Source organism: Heterocephalus glaber, unplaced genomic scaffold (genome assembly GCF_053883595.1).
Source record: "Heterocephalus glaber isolate CG9 unplaced genomic scaffold, H.glaber_assembly_v1.0 deba00001737, whole genome shotgun sequence".
Classification (NCBI taxonomy): domain Eukaryota; kingdom Metazoa; phylum Chordata; class Mammalia; order Rodentia; family Bathyergidae; genus Heterocephalus; species Heterocephalus glaber.
In genome coordinates this window covers 1,695,001-1,717,157 of record NW_028258445.1, presented here as the reverse complement: position 1 = coordinate 1,717,157, position 22,157 = coordinate 1,695,001, and the positions used below count along the sequence as shown (strand labels likewise).

The following is a 22,157-nucleotide window of genomic DNA, read 5'->3' as shown; positions in this document are numbered from 1 at the left end:
CCTAGAGTGAACGTTAGGAAATATTTTATCAATAGAAATCTAATCAAGAGACTTCTGAAATTTGCATTTCTTGATGTTGCCGCATATGCTTCACCTGTTGGAAAATGAGTCATAACGTGAAAATTTTATTTCTTCGTTGTTTGAAGGATATACGCATACTTTTTGAAATGCATATGACACCACATTTTAAGGGGGAGAAATATCACGTCAGAGACAAAACGCACTGAGAGCAGTTGGAAGCCTGTTGGAGTCACGCTCCGAGCGATGAGCCTTCTCGTATTCTGTCACATCTGAATCAGGCCGAGGTTCCCTGAGCCCCACGGCTTTCTCTGGGCGTGGGTGGGGCCTGGGCCCTCCGGGGCTCGGGCCAGAACTCGGACCCTGAGAAGGGCAGGTGGCCGGCACGGTGGGGTGAACCCCAAACTGACCGGAGCTTAGAGTGCTTAAGTTTTGCTGTGCTCTTGGTCATCTCGCCCATAATTCCAGCAAAGCAGGTTCTGCTTTCCTTCTGAGTAATTATCACTGACACATCTGGCCGCCTCCTCCAGAGAATCTTCCTGCAGTCTCCCCAGGAAACCAAACTCACCTCGCTGTCCTCTGGAGCGGCACGGCAGCCTTGACCCTCCCCCTGCAGCTGCAGTGGGCTTGGCTTGCGAGCCTGTTCCCACCTGCACCTACTTGCAGGGTCTGCTTTCGGGGATGACAGACATGCTACCAACTGCAGGGCTGATGGAAGGCACAGGCTGGCGTGAAACACCTTCCCGTGAGGCCTCTTTCAAAAGCTCAAGGTGATCGTATACTTTCTTCTCAGAGTTGGGGTTATTCCTAACCCATTCTTCAGACATTCTTCAGACTTTCCCAATTTAACAAACCACTACCAGATCATCTTCCAGCTCCTTTGTTACATGGCTGACTCATACGCTCTTCTTGGCTCGAGAGACCCATGGGCAGTGTTAGGACAGTACCTGCCTGTGTGTCCATGAAGTGTTTGCTTATACAGCAATGGCGGAACTTTCGGAGCTCTCAGTGGTAACATGTGCTGCAGCTGGCAGTTTGCCACCACTGGCTTGTGATGTCGTGGAGAGGACAGACACTGTCACTTCACATGCATCTGTGGGCTCCATCTAGGAGCCCATGCATGAACAAATGTTTGTGGGAGCATTGTGTCGTATTTTGTGCTCTGGGGAGTGAACCCAGAGCCTTGCACATGCTCAGAATGTGTTCTACCACTAAGTGACACCCATAGCGCTATCAGAGAGCTGTGCTGCTTTTCTGAGAAACTTGGATAACAGAATCCCGCTTTCCAACTGATTTTCATTGTTATCCCAGAGATTCATACTAAATAACTTGGTTTTAAGGGAAGATATAATAAAATGAAAGTTTGATAAAAGAATCTATGAAAAACAATTTTTTTCGGTACCACCCTATCAATAAAGAGCAAATTTTAAAATCTAGTAAAAAGCTAAATAAGCCTATAAAGCTAAAAGGTGGGCAAATTTAGCTTCATGCAAAAATTCTTTATGGATTGTTTTCAAATCCAGCTGAGTTTATTTCTCACCGTTACACTTCTTTTAGAATCTATCTCAAAATACACTATGGCAGGAGAGTGGGCAACGTGGTTGTATTAGTGTGTGACCCGCAACAGCAGGGAAGAAAAGTGAACATGCTGAGAAGCACAGATACATCCATGGAACGGACTACAGTGGACATATGTCCAGGAAACATGGGTGACAGTGTTGTCTGACTGATATTTGTGCAGAATACACAGAGTGGGGCCCTAATCTGAACAGACAGAGCAAAGGACTGAAAAACACACTTTTATGACCATAGTGCAGTAGGAAGCAGCAGGTAGCTCAGTGGTAGCAAACTTGCTTAGCATGTGTTAGGCCTCAGGTTCTATGCCAAGCACTGGAAATAAAATGCAATAGGATGGACAAGAGGAGCAAGAATATCCTCTGTTAAAAGAAACAGAGGCAATGGCACATGCTTGTTGTCTTGGACACTTGGGAGGCTGAAGCAGGAGGACCAGTTGAGCCCAGGAGTTCAAGCAGACTAGAGAAGAGGGAGACTCATCTTATTTCAGGAGGGAGAGAGAAAGGGAAGGAGAGAGAGAGAAGAGCAAAAGATGAGTGTATTTGGATAAATGCAGTCAAAGGCAGTGTAGTGTGGAACTAGGCTGAAGGTACCTGTACCATCTAAAGCACTTGGGTGCTGTTCTTACTCAGATTAGGCACTGAGAGAGAAAGCATCACGTGTGAGGAGGATGCTGAGGTGACACACATTTCCTGTGCGCTGATCCCATGAGCAGCTGCAGATGTTCTAAGCTAAATAGGACCTGTGTGTCCCTGACTCATCACTCACAATGTGTGCGTGAAGATGTCAGACAGATTGGTCACAAGTGCCTGGAGGGCAGATGACTTCTCACATTTGCTGTGTAGCAGCCATTCTGTTTAACACTTCACTTAACCTAATTCTCAGCACAAGCCCCTGTCACTGCTTAGATATTAGCAATAAGCGAAGTCCAAAGAGACTAATAAATGGCTAAAGGGCATGTGGCTAGTGCCAGGGCAGAACGGGCTCTAAAGCACCTGCAAAAGGACACAACTTGGCTGTTGTAGGTGGTGATCGAGGAGGCATATGCTTAGTAGAAGTGTGGCGCTGTAGAAGAATTGATAGACCTTTACGATACAGGAAGAAAGGCATTTAAGACAGAATGAGCAGCACCTCTGGAGCTGCTGAGATAACTCATGGTGGCAGAAATGACGGGAAGACTGGGGCCAAGAAAGGGCCAGCATGCAGTGGTGTGAGCCGTGGCACGCAGCTCAGAACCCATCCAGACAGCCGAGGTGAAAGAGCGGAGCACAATGGTGCACTCTTGTGATCCCAGCGCTCTGCCAAAGCAGAGGCAGAAAGGCCACAAGGTCAAATCCAGCCTGGGCAGCTAACTCACTCAGCAAGACTGTCTCAAAATAAGGAGATCTGGGGAAGGGCTCAGTATGAGGTTCTAGGTTCAAAGCCCAGTACCACAGGATAAAAGCAGATTGAAGGAGGATGACGACGGTGGCTTCAGCCTCTGAGAGGCAGTGGGAAGGGAAAGGGCCGTTGGGGAGGAGTCGACAGTGGAGGTGGTCGGCAGGACAGCCGTGCGCACGAGGGCCAGGGAGATGTGCAGGACACTTCACGCCTGGACACCCGGGATGCCAGGGGGTGCCGCTGAGAGAGAAAGCAGAGGAGCGCAGGCAGGAGGAGAGTGAATGAGCATGAGTGAGTTGCATTTAAGTGGTCCTGGGCAGCATTCAGGGAGGTGGTGTGGTCGAAGTGGGCTGGGACCATAACTGTGAGCAGGGCGGGAGGTAGAGAGTATGAAACGATCAGCACATAGATGGTGTTTTAAGACAGAGGAGAAAAAAGAGCACACAGCCAGGAATCAGCATGGGCAACTGAATTGCACTGCTAATATGACAGAGAACAAAGCACATGGCTGTGCTGGAAACACAAAGTTTCAAGAAACAGAGCAGTGAGTGGCAGCACTTGGTGTACCAACACCCTCCCGGTACAAAGCCTTCTGTTTCTTTGGTTGGCCAGTAACATGAGCTCAGGCTTTAAGGGTTCTGAGCGGTAATACTAGGGGGAGTTCTGGACTACAGTTGAAGACACATGGCTGGCCAGTGTTAGATCAGTCTTAACATCACAGAGATTAGAAGGCGAGCAGATGAGTGGAAGTTCTAAAGAGAAAGACTTACTTGAATTGTGCGACAGAATCCTGATCTAAAGCATACTCTAGCCTCCCTCTCTGTGATGGTTCTCAAATAACCCTTTAAATGCAAGGGCTGGGAGAAATCTCTGAGGCTATTTAGTTCAAACTACTCATTAGTCCTACAGACAAGGGAAATAGGGAGATGCAGAGCTCATGTAGCACTCAGGTTATGTTGTAAAACGAGAGATTGCATTGAAGACTTGACCCCAGGGGCCGTTTTTAACTCTATCTCTTACCTTCATAATCCAGAGCAATTACGTCCATTTCTTAATACCATCCAGCTGATGGTCAACTTGTTAAGCAAACAAAGAGGAAATTTCATGGGACCTTGGGAAGGTGGGCTTCTGAGAACTCTCAGGAGGTTGTATCTATAGGAGTATCCAGTCATAGATATTTAGCCATGAATTATGCACAGTTAACTAGCTATAAACCATCTCACCACCAAATAGAAACCGTGAGAGGTCTGAAAAAGCAATGTGGATATTGACTAATACATTTATTTATTCCCAGTTAATTAAAGTTACTAGCCGTGAAGTCCTAGGCTTGCTTTTGAAACTGTGTGAAGGACTGTGTGGGAGGTAGTCTGAAGGAAAGCTGCCAGTGAAATGCAAGGAGGAGGGGAACCGACCGGGCTGGAAGGTTCCAGTCAAGTCATGCCTTGGCAGTGTTTAAGGGTCTCTGAGTCAAGAGTGGATGTGCTGGCCTGCAAGTGGCACATTAGCGACTTTATGCCTCATGTGATAGAAATAGCAATAGTGGGCAGAGAGAGGGCAGAGCGTTTGAAGACTGGTTAGGTCCTGGAATTTGGCGGGGCACTTAGAGGTTTTCCCAAATGGATATTAGGAGACACCTCTGATATACCAAAGCTTGCTTTATAGAAAGGAGGCCAGGGGCTTGGTTTTCTCAGGAAATCAGGTAGCCATACTGAAAAACAAATGCATATGTATGCAAAAGAGCTGGCCTTCTCCCATGAGTGGAAACCAAATTTGAACTTCAGAATTGTCTTCAAATTTTTTACATGTCTCTGTGTGATGTTGAGCAATCACAAGCAGTCAGGTCACATTGCCACCTATTCCCAAAAATAAAATGAAAACCTTTCAACAAAAGCAATCATTACAAAGTATTTAAGTACCTTTGGCTAAAGGGCAGTTTTTTCAAAACAAATCACAATGATTTATTACCATGCCAGTCAAGAGTGCAACAAGAGTTATGTCTTGTTTGAGCAACTTGCATGCATCTATTCCACGATGGTGGCACAAGATGTCAGGGCAGACAGCCTGTATGTAACAGAGTCAGACTGCACTTTAGGAAATCATTCACCTTAACCAAAGTAGATGGCGAGGATCAGAAATCACTGGTTGATTTCTTTTGCCTTGCAGAACATCTCCAGAGATAGTCAACATAAAGTTGGCCAACTCAAGCCTTTCCGTGTTAAATGTTCCACTTATGGTTAGCTTCTTCTTACTGTGGCAAAGGGCAGGCGTCCAGAGACCCCAAGGTGAGGAGGAGCTGGAAGAAACCCACGCAGCTCCTCCCTTGTGCATGCTTCTGCTCAGTGCCCACAAAAAAAAGATCACAGCGTTGACTGAAAACAAAGCAAATCCAACTTGAGCCAATGAGCTATTCATGTAATTTCTATATTCTGCATAGAAGATTCCCTCAATGTATACATGTACTATAGCTGCTGATCCGTCAGAACATTAGAAATTAAGATTGCCAGTTGAGAAAACTGGAAAGTAGATAGGCTGTAGGTACTATCATTAAAAAGATAGCATTTGGAGCTAGGTGAGGTATCTCATGTCTTTAATCCTAGCACTCTGGGAGGATGAGGCAGTAAGATCAAAAGTTCAAACCTAGCCTGGGCAATTTACTGAAACTCCATCTCAAATTGAAAAATAAAAGGGCTGGGGATATGACTCAGCATGAAGGTCCCGAGTTCACTCTTCAGTGGTACAAAAAGAAGGAGAGGGAGGAGGGAGAGGAGAAGGAAGAGGAGAGGAATGAGGAGGAGGAGGAGGAGGGAGAGAAGGGGAGGGGGAGGAAAAAGCAAAGGCATCTGGCCAGGCATGGTGGTGCACACCTGTAATCCCAGTTCCTGGGGAGGCTGAGGCAGGAGGACTGAGAGTTCGAGGGCAGCCTGGGGTGCTTAGGGAGACACTGTCTCCAAACTAAAAGGGTTAGGGTGCAGCTCAGATCTGGGGCAGAACTGCCCCAGGTTCACTCGCCAGTACAGCAAGAAGGGAGAGAAAACAGTCAGGTTCTGGGTGAGGAATCTGGGTTAGAGAATGTTATTTCATGCATTGTTCAAGGTAAACGTAAGGCCATAGGGACACAGCTCATTTACGGAGTTTTGAAGCAGGTTATTTCTCTAAATTTGTCTACTATGATAATTAATTAATCAGTAAATATGTAAATATGTGAGTTATGTCAGAAGCTAGGCTATATCATGATATATTTTTAGGCATCTTTCTAGGATGTCACTGGATCTGGCTATCTATTCATAAGGCCAGCAGGATACTTCTTTCAGTAACTGTATAAAAGTTGATTTTTTTAATGGTTTTAATCTAATATATGTTTGTGAAATTTTAAATTACGTTTCTGGCCTCTATGAAACATGAAGTTGTATGTTTTTAAATCAATGCTTAGTGACCAACTAAGAGTTCCAAATAATATGACATCTTTTCTTCTTTTTCTTACTGACCAAAGCCCATAAACTCATCATCTTTTAGAAACATTATTCATTCTATAGATATCTTAAGCTAAAGCTAGGAAATTATACTGGGTTGCCCAGTATTCAAAATTGAGTTAAATCTGAAATATCAATACCATTCCACTTTTTCATTTAGTAGACTTAGAACCTTTTTTTTTAGTAGAGTGATAAACTTAAGAACCAACATTAAATGAACAGAGTACAGAAAGATCTTAGTGCTATCTAGTGCTGTCTCCCTGCGTTGTTTCTACAGTTTTGTGAAAGTCTTTAACGTTGGTTTTATGTGACAATTACAAGTAGGAATCCATAGTTACCTAATATGTACAAGACAGTAATTCAATGACAGAATACTATTCCTATTCTCTTTACAAATCTAGTTTTTTTTTAATACCCATGATCTGATTTATCTTTATAACTTTTTCTGACTTTTATTCTTTGGATTAAATATAATGTCCATCAATCTAAATTGAGAACATGAGTTTCTACCATCCGAAAAGGTGGTATATTTTTATTAGAAAAAGAGGCATTTAATTACCTTATCCAGCAAAAAATCAGGGTGATGTGGCATATCTTTATTTTTATATTTTAAAATTAGTGACACAATAATTTCTTTATGTATGCATGCTTTATAATAAATTTACACTTGGCTTTTTAGAAGCCTGTGATAACTAGTACAAGTCTTTTGAACTCTTGGATTCTCACTGAAATCCTCTGATGCAACTAGAGAACTAAAGTTATCAACTAAAGTAGAAATAGAGGACAGATAGAAAAGCTGTAAGAAAAGCTTGGAATATAGGGTAGCAGTTTAAGAATTTACCAAATTCTCTGAATTCACACCAGTAGGAGTGTTCAGGCTTTGGGTATGAAAGAATTTTTAGGTCGGACCTAGGGAGCTAAGAAAAATAATTTTTAAAAGATGGTCTTTGTTTCTGTTTTCCTAAGAAATTCTCAAAAAGTGAGTAATTGTGAATCTTCTAGGGAAGAGGAGAACTATGATTTCATGCTAATGGTGAGAAGCAATGCCATGGTAGAGGTGTTTCCATACCTGAAAATGAGCTGACTGAAAATGGGCAGACTGATCCTTGGAAGTGAACTTGAAAGTAATTAATGGCACAGATCAAAGTTTCTCTTCTGGTTTGAATAATACATGTGATATGTGTCCTTAACTTGCTTTTACTTTGCCTTCCCTATCAGCCTCTTGGCCCTGGAGGTGTTCCCCCGGATGTTCCATCTAAACTCAGTTTTAGCATCATGTTCATTTTTCTACGTGACCTTTCCTCCTCAGAGATACAAGTTCTATAATTTAAGCTTAGCAAAAAAGAAAAAAGAAACTAAAACAAAACTCACCAAGACCATAATGCAACCCTTTACTTCTGTGCATTTAGGAAGGTGGCTAATTTGGAGGGGAGCTTGATTTTGGTCTTTTTGAGACAGAGTCATGCTGTGTAGTTCAAGCTGGCCTTGAATTCACAGCGATCCTATGTCCTCACTTTCTCAAGTGCAAGTGCAGGAATTACAGATGTGTGCCGCCATACCCAGCAAAAACGTTTTTTATCAGAAAAGTTACTACTTAGGAAAATGTGTTGCTAAAACAAATTACTGTGAAATGCAAAAATCATTTTAAAAACACTTAAATATTTCAGTTAAGAATTGACTGTTTTCTCATAAAATTATTGTAGTATAGTACAAAAGAACACAATACCTTTGAGTTAAGAGACTTGGGAAAAAAAGTTGATTTTTTATAAAGGATGTCTTGATTAGCTGTCATGAATATGACCTAGAGGTGTTTTTAAATAAGAGATTTATATTAATTCTTTAAACGGAGTTAAAGTTTTTGCTTCCTATTGAAATATTTACTTATAAATTAGATTTAAGATCTAATATAAACCTATAATATAAATCTATAGATTGATAAATTTATAGATTTATATTGATTTGATTTTTTTCCTAAATGGATGAAAAATACTTTTACAGGACTTTAAAAAATTTCATTTTACACATTATTGTACATTCTACTCAGGTTCTGTGTTAAATCTCTTCTCATCCCTGAGAAGAGGGGGCGATCACAGTGTTCTCCAGGAATGGGCAGAATACCAGAATTCCCCCTGTACCGAGTAGCATGGGTGGCATTTTAAATTAACTCTGCAACAAGGCGGAACTACAGAATGCATTTACTTTCACCGATTAATGTACTCTTCACTTTATACATATAACATGGAAATAGCTCACTTAAGTAGCAAAAACATTTTAATAAAATAATTATTAAATTATAGAAATTATGACATGCAACAATGTTCTAACATCAGGAAAATAATGGTACGGGGAGCTGGACGTCAGAAACAATTCCAGCCACTGTGGATTTGCTAACAGCATCTGCAGAGGACACAGCTCACACTGTGAGCATCAGGGATGAGGGCTGAGGACAGAGGATCTGCAGTGAGGCCTCAGGGCGACCCGCATCCTGACCCCCAAGCAGCACTGCTAGGAGACCCTGAGCGTCCTGCTCTGCAGGGAAGCGGTCTCTGGAGGGACGGTCTGTTCTCCAACCCGAACAGAGGGGTGGGAAATGTTTCCGGAGAGATTCGGCTCAAATGTGGGAACTGCAGAGTGGGGACTGAGGCTGAGATGAGAGCACCGCCTCCAGGCCTTCGCTGAGGCTCGAGCAAGGTCTGAAGCTATGTTATCTGTCCCTCGCTCTTCAGGAGGAGTGGATGCAGGCCCCTGTCAGGGTTAATCCCAGCAGAAGATATTTTCAGAGAGAGCTGAGCAGAATCCCTTCATCAAAGGGTGTACATTCCTCAAATTGCTCTCTACTTCCTTCTTCCAACAGAAATAAAAATTAAACAGAGTATATCTAATCCTTAAACTCCAGCTCAGCTTGGCAAACATGTTTTGGAAAATAAAAATGGAATCAAGAATTCACTCTTGCTACATTAGCGCAAATAATACTCAGGACCCAAACTGTGCGGTATGTAAATGAACAGAACAAAGGCTAACGGGGTGGAAATTAGGGAAATTTTATGATAAAAGAGAAGAAAGGAGAGAGAAAAAGGGAAGGAGGAGGAAGAGATAGAGACAGAGCCTAAGTGACCCACATACATGGAGTGGTGATAAACAAACGTGGGAAGAAAAAAGAAAAGAACAGAGGAAAATTTCCAGAAGAATTTCACATCATAAAAGCGTTTATTAAATCACAAAGATGAAACATTTGAATGAGATCCTTACCAAATGTTTTAAAGTGTTATGTCCATTAAATATTGATTAAATTATAAAATAAACACCATAATTAATAGAAATGAGGATGTTTGGTAAAGCAGTGGGTTAATTAGTCAAAGGATTTCTCTCTTCTTTCACAGAGAATGAACAGATCACGCCTGACATAAAAGCAAATGCTCCGCAAGTGATTTCATGGTTTGACGTTTTCAGTAACAGCCTCCCTTCCCAACTTTATTGAGATCGTTTCTAAAGTTATGTGTTATGTTGACGAAACATTTGCCAAGGTATGTGTTTTTCTCTATTTTATTTCAGTTTTTCCAGTGAAACTATGCGAATAATAGCTTCGCTAACAAATGGCAGGTATGGTTCGGCCTTATTCTCAGCGCGGTATCTGTGCACTGCTCAACCATCGCCACGCAATGCTACATAGCAAGCGCCTCCCTGATTTCACCGCGGTGTCTTCTCGTCCGTGCATCCATGGGTTCCCCGCGTTCCGCTGCCTCTCCTATCTCCACAGTGGGGCGAGGTGGGTTCAAGTCTGTACCCAGTATTTTCCGGGACCAGCAAACCTCTCGAAGCCTGTTTTTCTCATGGTGATGGCAGCAGGGGGTGGGGACTCACTGTCTCTTCCGTTGCCACCAGGCTGGACTTGAACTTGTAGTCCTCCTGCCTTGGCCTCCCAACGGGCTGGGATTACAGGTGTCCACTCTGACGTCTAGCTCTTTCGGGTTTTTGAGTCCGTAATCAGTGCTGCATTAAAAATCATTTGTTCACTGTACAGTCACTTTATTCATTGATGCAAATTGTTATTAAAACCCGATTCAGTGCCTAAACAGGCCTACTACAATAAGAAAATATTTACAATGAGGAATTTGTAGAGGCACGGGGTAAGCAGAAGCTTCTCTTCGATCTGACCGACTGGAAGTGGCTGGGGGGGTTCAGCACAGGCCAGCGCTCCCACACCGACCGCCGCCCGGAAACGCGAGCAGCTGGCGGCATCTCCAGGAAACCCCAGGAACTCGCCGGGGCTGAGGCTCCACGGTGCAAAATGAGCAGAGTGGTAAACAGTGGGGTTAGGAGGGACCCTGTGCCCAGGCAAAGGTTAGAACCGCATCTCAGGGCGCACCGGTGAGAATGTCCCTGCATGTTACGCCGCGAGATTTGCTTGAAAAACCCTTCGGTTTATGGTGAGCAGGGCGGGTCAGGTGGAGGGTGTTGCAGGCAGCGGAGGAAGGGAGCCTGGCCAGGGCCTGGGAAGTGAGCACGAACGGGAGGACCAAAAGGCAGCATCACGCAGCAGGGTCCATGAAGCGGCACTGGACGCAAAGCCGTTCACCTACTGCAGGGGAATAAACGTGACTCTCCAACCGCCGCATGTTGGGATTCCAGCCACCACCGTGATGGCTTCATGCACCTCAGAGGAGGGAGCTTGGAGTGACAGTCAGGTCCCGCACCTCCCCACTCTAAGGCGCCCCCGGGCAGCCTGCTCAGTGAGCCCCCAGTGAAAGGTCAGCCTGCCGGCAGGAAGGACGCCCTCACCCGGCTCGGACCTCTGCACAGAACAGTGACAAATATGTGTGCTTAGAAGCCGTAGGGTCTGCGGTACCTCGTTACAGTAGCTGGAACTCAGAAATCTACTGTATTTTTAATTTTCCTACCCCTTCTGAATGTGAAGGGTGACTTATTTGTAACTTTAACTGCACAGAAAAGACTAAATCATGGAAAGACAAGGATGGTACATTATCCTTTTGGAGATAAGGTTATCACACGAGATGCAAAGCTTGCGTTTTCTGCCTTTCCCTAAGCCAACTCCCAGCCAGAGTGGCTGCCTCGGAGTGAGGCACCGAGGATGTGGCCAGGCAGGCACCCCGGACCGGATGGCGAGTCCTCAGAGCAGGTTTCCATCACTTTGTTCTCTGCATGTTTGCAAAGTGCAGATAAGGAGTATTAGATGAGAGAGGGCCCACAGAAGTGAGACGTAGAAATGAAAAATGTAGACACGAACACCTGCCTCGGGAAAATTAAGTGCTGCTCTTTTCTTTTAATAAATATGTGATACAGGCCCTCCACGTGATTCATGGATACCGTAATTTAAAAAATAATGTGTGGTCAGTAGTCAATACCTCTCGGACTTTGAGAAATCGGGGTCATGCATGTTATTAATGCATAACTCTTTCTTTTTCAGTAAAATACACAATGAGGTCTCTGGGTAACTGATCATAAAACAATGCTCACACTTGTCCCACTGACTGGCAATACGAAGGGAATTGCTACCTCTATGGAAGCATTTCTTTTGAATGACAACATTTTATAAGGAAACAAAAACTAAATATTAAAATAATAAAAGGGGAAGTGTGTGTCATTGAACGACAGATGTGCTGTATCACACCCAGTTAAGCAGCTCTTAACTCTAAGGACTCCATAGTCTTTTCCATGCTAATAAGAGTCTTAAATTGCTGACTGCTTTGCATTTTCTGTGAAGCATCCTTAACCCCCATCTGGGACTTTATAAGCCTGAGACAGAAGTATGACAAGTTGAAGGAAGTAAGACAGAACACATATATTTAGTTTACTTGTTTGGCAGGCAGGTCAGACCGCCAGATATCAAAGTAGAGAAAAGGGCCAGACCTGAGGAGAAGTCTGAGAAGGGTGTGGCTTTGTCATCAGAGGTCTTGGGCTGCTGAGGGCTGAGGACCGAGTTGAAGACTCCAGCCTTCTGTGTGTGGTGCCCTGAGCATGAGCCACACCCTGAAGTGCTACGTAAAATAATCCCTGCAGCCCATCCACTTCCACTCACCGGGCCCCATAGATGCCACTGGAAATGAAGATGTGAGCAGAGGGGCGGGGTCCCCGATGCCAGGGTCTAGCCTGTCACACAGCCCAGCACCACACATTGCTAAGTCACAACTTCAAAGTGAAGCGCAGTTCATCAGAAATCATCACTAAGAGGAGTGGCAGGGTGTCGGGCAGCATGGCTGGGCTCAGGCAAAGGCCCCTCAGAGAAGTGGCTCCTTTTCTTTTGAATTCACACAGAGTGGCCCCTCCCTGGGTGCTTGTCATTCACTGGACTGGGGCAGTATGGGGCTGGGTATCTAAAGCAATGAGTACAAACTGTTTTGGCTGGAAAGGGAAGCTAGTCACAAGGCAGGTGACACCCACAGGTTCCAGCTTTTCAGTGGAAGACCAATCCAATGAGTACCAGGGCAAAATTTATGTGCCAAAAATGTCCAGGACCAAATCTGAGGAGACCCTGAACCCACGAGTTCATTTTCCTGGAGTCCAAAAGACAAATCTCACACACACACATCCATGCTTAGTTGTCTCCCCAAAATAGCCATATTTTTTATTTGATGATTCAGTACATTTTTAATTCAAATAGTCACCATATAACCTAGGCACAATATTAAGCGTTTTACAAGCAAGGTATTTTACTGATTTTCTTTCCAATAGCCAAAGAGTATAATAAGTGAACTGGTTAAAGGATATACTTCTGTACATTAAAAAATCCATGTATTTATACAAGTGTATGGAACAGAGTTTACATGGGTAATAAAACCAGAGCGTCAAAATAAAGAGGATGTGATTCTACTGCTCAGCACAGCACACTTGTCTGGAAGGTGGTCCTGTTTTATCAAGGTGTAATATGTTCTTCTGAGTTGGTTCAGCTTCCCCCAAAGAGGGTTTGGGTGTTAATGAGTGGAATAGAGTCAGAGGCTGCATCTGGCTTATGATAACTATTTTCCAAAAAGTATCTGTGACTAACCAGTTCTATGGACTTCCCACTTCCATATTTTAAAATGCAGATTCATCTAAGCTCTAGCACCGTATGAGAAGGAAATACACGTATTTTTGTCAGAGCAACAATATTTTATATCATCTTTGTTCTCTGGCTGTAACAATTCTGCTTAGAAAAAAATTTACCAAGCTAAAAATAGTCGATCTAGGTTGTCATAAAAAAGAATATTAAATACCTTTGGTAAAAATAGATATATTTAACAAGATTAGAAAAGCCAACAGTTATAATGTCAAAAGGAGAATATGAAAATGTACACAATGAAACAAATAACCAACTTAGAGATAAAATGAAGATAAGGCCACTCTTCTCTTCAGGTTTGTCTCTTCCAAACCGTGAATGTAGTTCTCTTCTTCTAAAAGGCAGACATTTTAATAAGAAACATGGACAATCCAGGCTTTCCTATCAGCATGACACCAGTTTAACAGAGCTCCTCTTGCAAACCCAAGTTCATAGAACATTCTGATTTATACATGTGACTATAAGGCAAAAAACTTTTCCAGATCTCCCATGATTGCAGGCCCAGAACATGGCGCTTCAGGTTAAGCAGAGCGAGGTGATGACCTGCAGCTCCTCCTTCCTAGCAGCGGCAGTCAGCCTGTGCTGGCGGGAGGAGCCGAGCCCAGGCTATCCGATTGGCGCTGGCCTCCCCTGTCCCTTTTGCTCCAGGCTCTGCTGTGCTTCCCACTCATGGGGCCTCCCGGGGGGAAGGCACCAAGGCACCGTGCGTCCTGCAGATGGGAGGTCCCGGAAGCAAACTGAGACTGGGGATGCAGACAGGCGTGAGCTGGGGCCTCGCCGAGCCGCTCGGGAGCTGCCAGCCCGACACGGTTATCCCCCGGCGCTGCCTCGGCACACGCAGCCACACTCCTCGTGGTGCTCCAAGGCCACGTCGGTGAGCGATTTGTGCAACCCCCTGACGCCGCTCTTCGGTCTCAACTGAAGGACCTGAGGGGATGAAGTAGAGCACCCCAAAGGTCAGCGTCCGACACCCTTGATCTCACGTGCAAATAACATTTCCACAAAAGAATCCGGAGCGCAACACCAACAAACGTTAGTGCTTCCCCGGGGGGGGGGGGGGGGACATCACGCGGACATCCTTCTGCCGGACAGCGGCCACAAACTATCATCACCATTTCATGAAAGAAACGGCACTTTAATGCTAACAACCGGAAGCACACAGCCTCTGTCTGAGTAACACAGGCCTTACACTGAGGCTTCGCCGTGTGCGCAGGACGCTACTGCCCCAATGTGCTACAGAGAACGAACGCACCGCGTGCATTTTGGGGTCGCTCATGCAGTTTCTTTTCCTGTTTGTTTCTCCCTCTCCTTCATTTACTCACACATTTACCAAATATGTATCCTCGGGGCAGTGCACTCGGGTCCACAAATACCGTGGGCGGAAACACGACCCTCCACAGCTGTCTGCTCATTTATGCCACGCACTAATTTTCCTGGCTACCGGTCAGGTCTCCTACAAGCCCAGTAAGCTGGACTAGATGTCCCTGGACCCATTGTGCAGAGCTGAGGAGCTTGGCAGCAGAAACCATGCCTCTGGCCAATGGAGGTATCTACAGTGTGGGTGCTTGAGCTTTTTAATAAAAACAGAAAAACAGACACTCAAACTAAACTTATTTCCTTTTAATTCTGGGACAGAAGATCTATCTGTGTATTCTATTAAAGATTATCTGAAGTATTTGATAGCCACTCCCTGTCCAGTGCAGTAAATTGCCTTTCTTAGAATAGAGCTGATAATACTTCCAGAACTGTCTTGTTAGGCTTGGGAACAAAACTCAGGGCGTGTTATATGAAATTGTCTAGTTTCTCTGCTTTCCAGGCATGGAACAGAAGGTTTCGTGAACTGCCTCTGACAAGTTACCTACCATTTCTGTACATTTCCATTAATCCACCAAAGCACAAGTCAAGTCTTGTGACCGTCCTGTCTGAAGACTTACAAAAAGAAAACCAGTGAATGCATACTGGATTGGCAGTGTGTGGATCTATCAGTAGTTAATTAGCTAACATTTTTTGAATACTTACCGAGTGCCAGGCACAATAATAATGTTTTTTACATACTTTAACTCACAAGAATTCTATGAAGTAATTTACAATTATTATCCCGATTTTACACACAAATGAACCGAGACTTACAGTGACACAGTTATTTGTACCCAGGCCAAATAGAAATTATTAAGGTAGGGGTGAGAGAGAATGTTTTCATAAAGACTCAGAATGTTACTACCCACTCTTATTTTTTTAAGTAATTTTCTCCTAGACAGATAAACTTCAAAGTTATAACTCTTAAAACTAGGAAACTTGCAGAGTAGGTTGTCCAGATATAAGCTGTCATGATTTGAGAACAAAACTAGGAAGACCATCGTGCTGTAATGTGAGACCGAACATGGTGACTGCTGAGTGCTGTGTGACCCCAGCATGGACTGTGTCTCGGACAATTAGGGGCCATGAAAACCAAGTCCCCCTCCGGCCCTGGTGCTAACCTGTCCACGCTCTTGCTTCGAACTGTCCCTGGGATGCAGGTGGGCGTGTGAGATAAACTGCAGTACTGACACAGCCAACTTCTTCCACTGCTATCAGCACCTGCACGTGTTTTTCCATTCAGCAAGGAACAAAACGAGTAGGAAAGGTAGAGAGGCCACCCGTGGACGGTCGTGACGCTCCACACATGTGCCCCTCTGTCCGCTGGTCTTTGTGGAGACTTACAAATCCCAGACAAATCTCATAACGCTCCAGCAATTGTAAAAGTCTTGGATAAGAAAGCCCAGTCCATGGGGCAGAATGTTATGAGTGCCTTCCCTTGTAGCTTTGGAAAGGTCAGAGTTTGGAAAGGTGAAAAGGACCAGTGGGGTCTGAGTAAGAGTAAAGAGGAAAACGTTGTTGTCAGGGTGTGGCCTAGAAAAGGAACAGGCAGACAAACTTTGAGGAAGGGCTGCGGGTGTGGCACAAATAAAAACAAGAAGTTGAGTGAGAAGTTCAAACTAAAACTACAAGTCCCTGAAAAAACATCCAGGAAATTCCAAGCCCCAGACTGTGACGAGAACAGAGGAGACAGAGACAATCACCAAGAAGCACGTGCTCAGCCCAGCACGAGGCGGCCTGGACGCTCCCAGGACCCACAGCCTGAGCAAGGCCACTGAGCTGAACGGTGCGTGATTTCTTACATGCACACAGGTCTAAGTTCAGCTAAGAAAGACCGCTTCAGGGTTATGAAACAGGGAATTAGACATACAAAGATTAACTAAGATGAAAAGCAGCAGGCTTATTAAAAACAGAGAAAAAAGTTTAAGTGTATTATTATTGTCAGAGATCTTTTGCCCAAAAGAATACTTCTTCCCCTGGGAAAAATGCATTAAATCTTTAGTGATCATTCATCTAACTGCAGAAAGAGGGAAAAGCAAAGATGAGTGAGAGAACAGCTGGTACATTCAGGGCTTAGCATGTGTCAGCTCCTGTTCTAAGTGTTCTGTACACATCAACTCACTGGACCCTCACTGTTACAGATCAGAAAACTGAGGCACGGGGATCAAGTGATTTGCTGAAAAATTACATAGCTAACAAATGCTAGATTCAAACTGGGATGACTCCTCCTGGAGCGTGTGTTTTCAAGAACTACACTGTAAAGTGATCTTTGTTTTCTTTAGCTCTCAATTTGGTAGAAACAATGAAAAACAGACAATGATTTTGAAATCATACAAGTTCTCCACCATGGGCTATCTTTACAGCACTGGTATCACTGAGAATGAGCCAGTCATTAGGTGAGGATGGGCAGGACCCTAAAAATCGCTTCAAGGGTGAAGGACATACAAGTTTACACACATGTAAAGTACCTGAATTACTTTTGTGACAACTCCTATTTAGGAGATAGAGAAATTATTAAGGAAATGTATTTCTATGACTAAAATATCTCTAACAAAGAGACTGAGTCTTTGATGCAAAAGCAAACTGAATCTCACAAATAACATTATGCAATAATATTATCATGCTGTAACGTGATGACATATTTTATGAGCCTTTTAATTTTCACAATTATTCAACCCTAATACCTATGAAAGCTGATAGAGGGATGAGGCAGATATATGAGAGCTTCTACATTCTAGTTTTGCTTCTCCTATTTCTGTGAAGTGGAGAAATCTTTCAGTTGAAAACTGGGACAACCAATAAAAAGAATTAAGGTCCAAGATATGGGCATGTCTTTAAATGAACTAAGTCTGTAGGTCTAGATTAACAGTGCCCAATTATTTAATAACTTTGAACAACTTTAAGTTATGCTTTAAAAGAACTTCATTTATGTATTGGTGGTACTAGACTTAAGCTGCAAAATACAGGAATGAAAATAAATTTAGGCCTCAGAAATTCTGAATTGTGTCAACAAATAGCCCTTTCTCCATAAGATAAATATACTAAAATACTATCACAGAACAACTGATGATTTCCAAAATATTTAAAAATTAGGGCATTATTGTTAGTGAAAATAACTGTATTACACATAGTCCAGATGATTTTATAATTATATTTCTTTACAATTCTATTAGAGATATTTGTGAGCCACTAATGAATGGACATATAGTTATTAATATATAATTAGAAAAAATACCCATAGTTGTCTAGTACATAGGTGTGCACAGGTCCATGCTGTGTCTGCAAACAGATCTGCGGTGTGTGATGAGTTAATGGCATCCCGGAAGAAGCACACAGAGTCTACCGGGGCTGCCTGCACCCTTGGCCCAAACAAGAGTGTTTGCATTATCCAAGGCTTGGAAACAGATACTACGAGTTCAGTGGCACTTCTGGATGACCCTAAATCTAACGAGAATTTAAAAAGTAGCCGATGGGTGTAAGATGGAGAGGGACATTTGGCCTGTGGACTGGTTTAGTAGGAGATACAGTCTCTGCAACCAGGAAGCCGGCTCCGGATTTTACAGCTCTTGGAATAGTGACTCCAAATATGAGAGTTGCTGGTTGAGGTGCTGATAAAAGCTCAGGGGTCAGAGACTCAGAGATGAAGAAGAGGATCCACCAGAAGCTGGGGAACTGGCCCTGCAGCTGTTCCAGAACTTGTCCTGGACAACTGCCAATGAAGTGGTGGCTCAACTGAGGGTGCAACAGCTGAATCTGTGAACTTAATTCTCCAGCTGAAGAAATGCAGGCTTGATTTCCATTTCAGTTCTCCCCACGTTACCTCAGGTAAAAACAACTGAGCTCAGTGACAATCAAATCTTCAGGGCCTGGACATGTTAGTCGAAAAACTTCCACATCTCACACATCCAAACATGAGTGGAAATAAACTGAAAGACATTAGCACCTTGGAGCCTTTACAAAAGTTGGATTGCCTGAAAAGCGGCTCCGTGTAACTGAGGTGACCCACTTGAAAGACTCCCGAGAGAGGGTCCTCAGGCTCCTGCCCCAACTAAGCCAGCTGGGGCTTCCCGACAGGGGAACCGGGAGCCCCGGACTCACGGCCCGAGGTGGACGGTGCAGATGAGGAGGAGGAGGAGGGGAAGGAGAGAGGAAGAGTTAGCTGAACAAGAGGACAAAGATGAGGTCAGTGAGAAGAATTTGGACTTGACGGAGAAACTGATAAAGATGAGGAAGATGAGGATGGAGAGGAGGAAGAAAGCAGAAAAGGCGCAAAAAGGAAGGAGAAACAGGTGTCGACCGACCCCATCATTGTAAAACACACCTCCGCAGCAGTCCTGGCTGGAGTGCTCATGGATTTGGTAGCTGTTTTTCATGGGTTTTTTTTTTTGTACCGGGTATCGAACTCGGGTCCTTGCACTTGTGCAGCAGGCGCATGTTTTGTTTTGTTAAAGTTAGCTGGGAGAGAAACCCCAGGACACCCACCCACACTTCGCCTTCCTCCACATAGTCCCTCTGGGCAATCTGCCACCAGGCATGGGGGCTCCACCCCAGCCGAAGGCAAGCACCGCCCAGCGAGCCTGTGTGCAGAGAGCTTCGGGGGGCGACTCAGCCCTGTGGCCCCGAAACCCCGAGAGGGAGGGAACAGCAGTTCTGCCTTCTGTACCATGAGAATAGGTAAAATCTCACCAGTTTGAAAATTATGAAATGGAAATATTAAGTGTTCAATGTCTACAGTTCCCAAGGCTTTAAAAGTAAAAGTTACTAATTCTCCATCTTATGTTTTCCTCAATCCAAGAGAACGAAGTATCTACTTTCATAACTTTAAAACTGAGTGATTTTAGGTGGGAAAAGATCCTCCTGGAGGAATCTGTATTCTCACGGCACCTTTTAATGTTATGCCAGGCGACCCTCACATCCGCCCAGCCTTGGCAGCATTTCAATTTTAACGTTGTTTGAGAGCTGCCATATTAGAGATGCCACTGCTGCTGCTGACCAAATTCCCAGTTCAGAGAGTGGCAAGACGACTGGCCTGCATGCACCTCTCACCTAGGGACCGCTGCCCGGCCCTGGCCAGCTGCTTCCTGCAACTGGGCCCAGACAACAGGACCTTGAGAAGCTGGTGGCATGGAAATGGAAGTTAAGCATGAATAGTGACAGTAAATAATCCTATTTTTAATTACAGATTATTAGTTTGGGATATTGCCTCCTAAAAGACTGCCATCCAGTACAGTATATCTGCTGTGGAATAACAAAGGCAGGGGAAATCTGAGAACATCAACTTTCACACCCTTTTCACAAAGGTTAAGTATCCTGATGACAGTCACAACAAGGGAATGGTAGATCTGGGATGGAAACAAGATCCCTGGTCTTCCGGAACTTAGGGCTTTCATTTCCCACTTTCTCAGCTACTAAGAGAGTGCTGATGAAGGGTAGGAAAATCATGTTCTAGGAGGTACAGTTAATGAAACAACATGTTTAAATTTCCTAACAGAGGCGGGTTTCACCACTGTCTTTCTTAAGAAGGTATTTATTCTGCATTGTTTTATTTGAAGACAAAAATAAAATAATAAAGATGTACTGAAATGAAGTCAGAAGGGTAGATCTTGGCTTAGTATAAGGTAAATATAAGCTTTGTGCAGTGGCAGTATCGTAGCCAATGAGGTTTATCTGAGGCGTGATTATTGCTAATTGAAAACTATAAGGTAAATATTTTATAGAGAAAAAACTGGCTCACCAAAAAGGCATTTTGTGTGCTGTGTGTATGCTACAAAGTGCTGAGGGGAGACAGCAGGGTTTAATTAGGGTTATCCCAGCACTAGTGACTATTTTAAGGGTACAAGGCCCACAGTCCCCAAGCCTTTGAAAGTAAGAATGACTAATATTCCATATAACATTTTCCTTAATTCCAGAGAATAAAGGAGTAAAAGGGTGAAAAATTCATAAAACATTGAGCATGCTATTTGAGGCAACATAAATAACACAAAGAGTAGTATAAATATGAATAGGTTCTCTTGGGATTTATGTGCCCACAGGGACCCAAACATAAAAATAAATTTCAAAGATCTCCTTTTCCAAAATAGAATATGACTTATCTCTAAGCTTGTCTTTAAAATATTTTCCCTTCACAGTTTAAAAAGTTTAAAAGTTGGAAAGATTCACTGAGTTCTTTCCCCTCCAAAAAAACACATTCTCTTTTTTGTATCAGTAGTAAAAACTTCACTGACCACCCATGCTAAACTATGGGAGAATAAGCATTCTAAATCTGTAATCTCTGGATTTTAAAACTAAAGATCCTGATTTTTAAAAAGTAGAAACAAACTATTTATAAACCCTGCCACCCCATGGATGCTACATCTCCTTCCTACATATACATCCATTTCAGGCTCAGGGTTGGTTGTAAGATGCACAGTACCTGAGGGAAGCTGAAAAGAGCACGCGACACACCCACCTCATGGTATTTTTTCGTGACTTTGCTTGGAACACACTGACACTCATTGCAGCTGTGGAGACAGCAGGCACAGTTCCCACCGCAGCGTTTAACCAGGAGGCAACCTGGCCAGAAAATGGTATCGGTTCTCTTCAGTTCCTCCCGTATGGACACCGAGAAGTTCCGAGGGGTGCAGCTGTACAATCTCACCTCCTCTTTTATAAGGTTCAGGTCTACCACTACGGGGCAGAAGAAGAGCAAAGAAAAAAAAATGAACGTTCATGCTTTGAGCCCAAATGTACTTCATAGAGCACTTTCATAAAGAAATCCAGCTATTTCGTGAATAGTTACTCGAACAACATCCCTTCGAATTTTAACTAGGTTGTAAGGCTATACAGCTTGCAAATTGATGTTTCATTTCATGGTAAACAACGCTTCATTATGACTTGGTGACCAATAAAGAGACACCATTGTGCAATATGATGAACAGAGCCAACCCAACAGTTGAGAGCTATAAATAGGAAACTTCATAGAGAAAAAGGGGGCTACACCTTTTAACCTTTGTAAGAAAGTAGACAAAGAGAGGGCATTGGAGAGAAGAGTACTGTGTAAAACGATGAACGCTTTGATTAAAAAACAAATATAATGTTTAAAAGGGTAATAGGCATATTCAATTAGTGAACAACTTACTGAAGCCAGTCAAGAGAACCTTCTATAATCTTACTGGCAGTAAGAAACATAATATGCAGAAAGGGGATGAAGAATATGTATTTCTCAAGACAGCTGAATGAACCATAAGTAAAAAGAAAATGTTTTATTGTAACACCAGAAGTTGTTAGAAAGCACAGCTTCCCGGAGTATTAGGTATATACGCTTT

General features: G+C 43.6%; 1 protein-coding gene and 2 pseudogenes across 4 annotated transcripts in view; 2 read left to right on the top strand and 1 right to left on the bottom strand.

The window, feature by feature from the left end:
* Positions 1–12,996: 12,996 nt before the first annotated feature.
* Positions 12,997–22,157, bottom strand: part of Pdgfc (platelet derived growth factor C) — a 178,177-nt gene continuing 169,016 nt past the window's right edge. For all 4 annotated transcript variants that reach the window (XM_004868546.4, XM_087200289.1, XM_087200287.1 and 1 more), the window contains 2 exons: positions 21,302–21,519; positions 12,997–14,424 (listed from right to left, as the gene is read on the bottom strand). In XM_004868546.4, coding sequence (XP_004868603.1) covers positions 14,308–14,424; positions 21,302–21,519 — 335 coding nt within the window. In that variant the 3' untranslated portion in view covers positions 12,997–14,307. The remainder of the gene's footprint in view (positions 14,425–21,301; positions 21,520–22,157) is intronic.
* LOC110346437 (acidic leucine-rich nuclear phosphoprotein 32 family member B pseudogene) lies at positions 18,342–19,016 on the top strand (annotated as a pseudogene).
* Positions 20,481–20,563, top strand: LOC147821425 (U4 spliceosomal RNA; annotated as a pseudogene).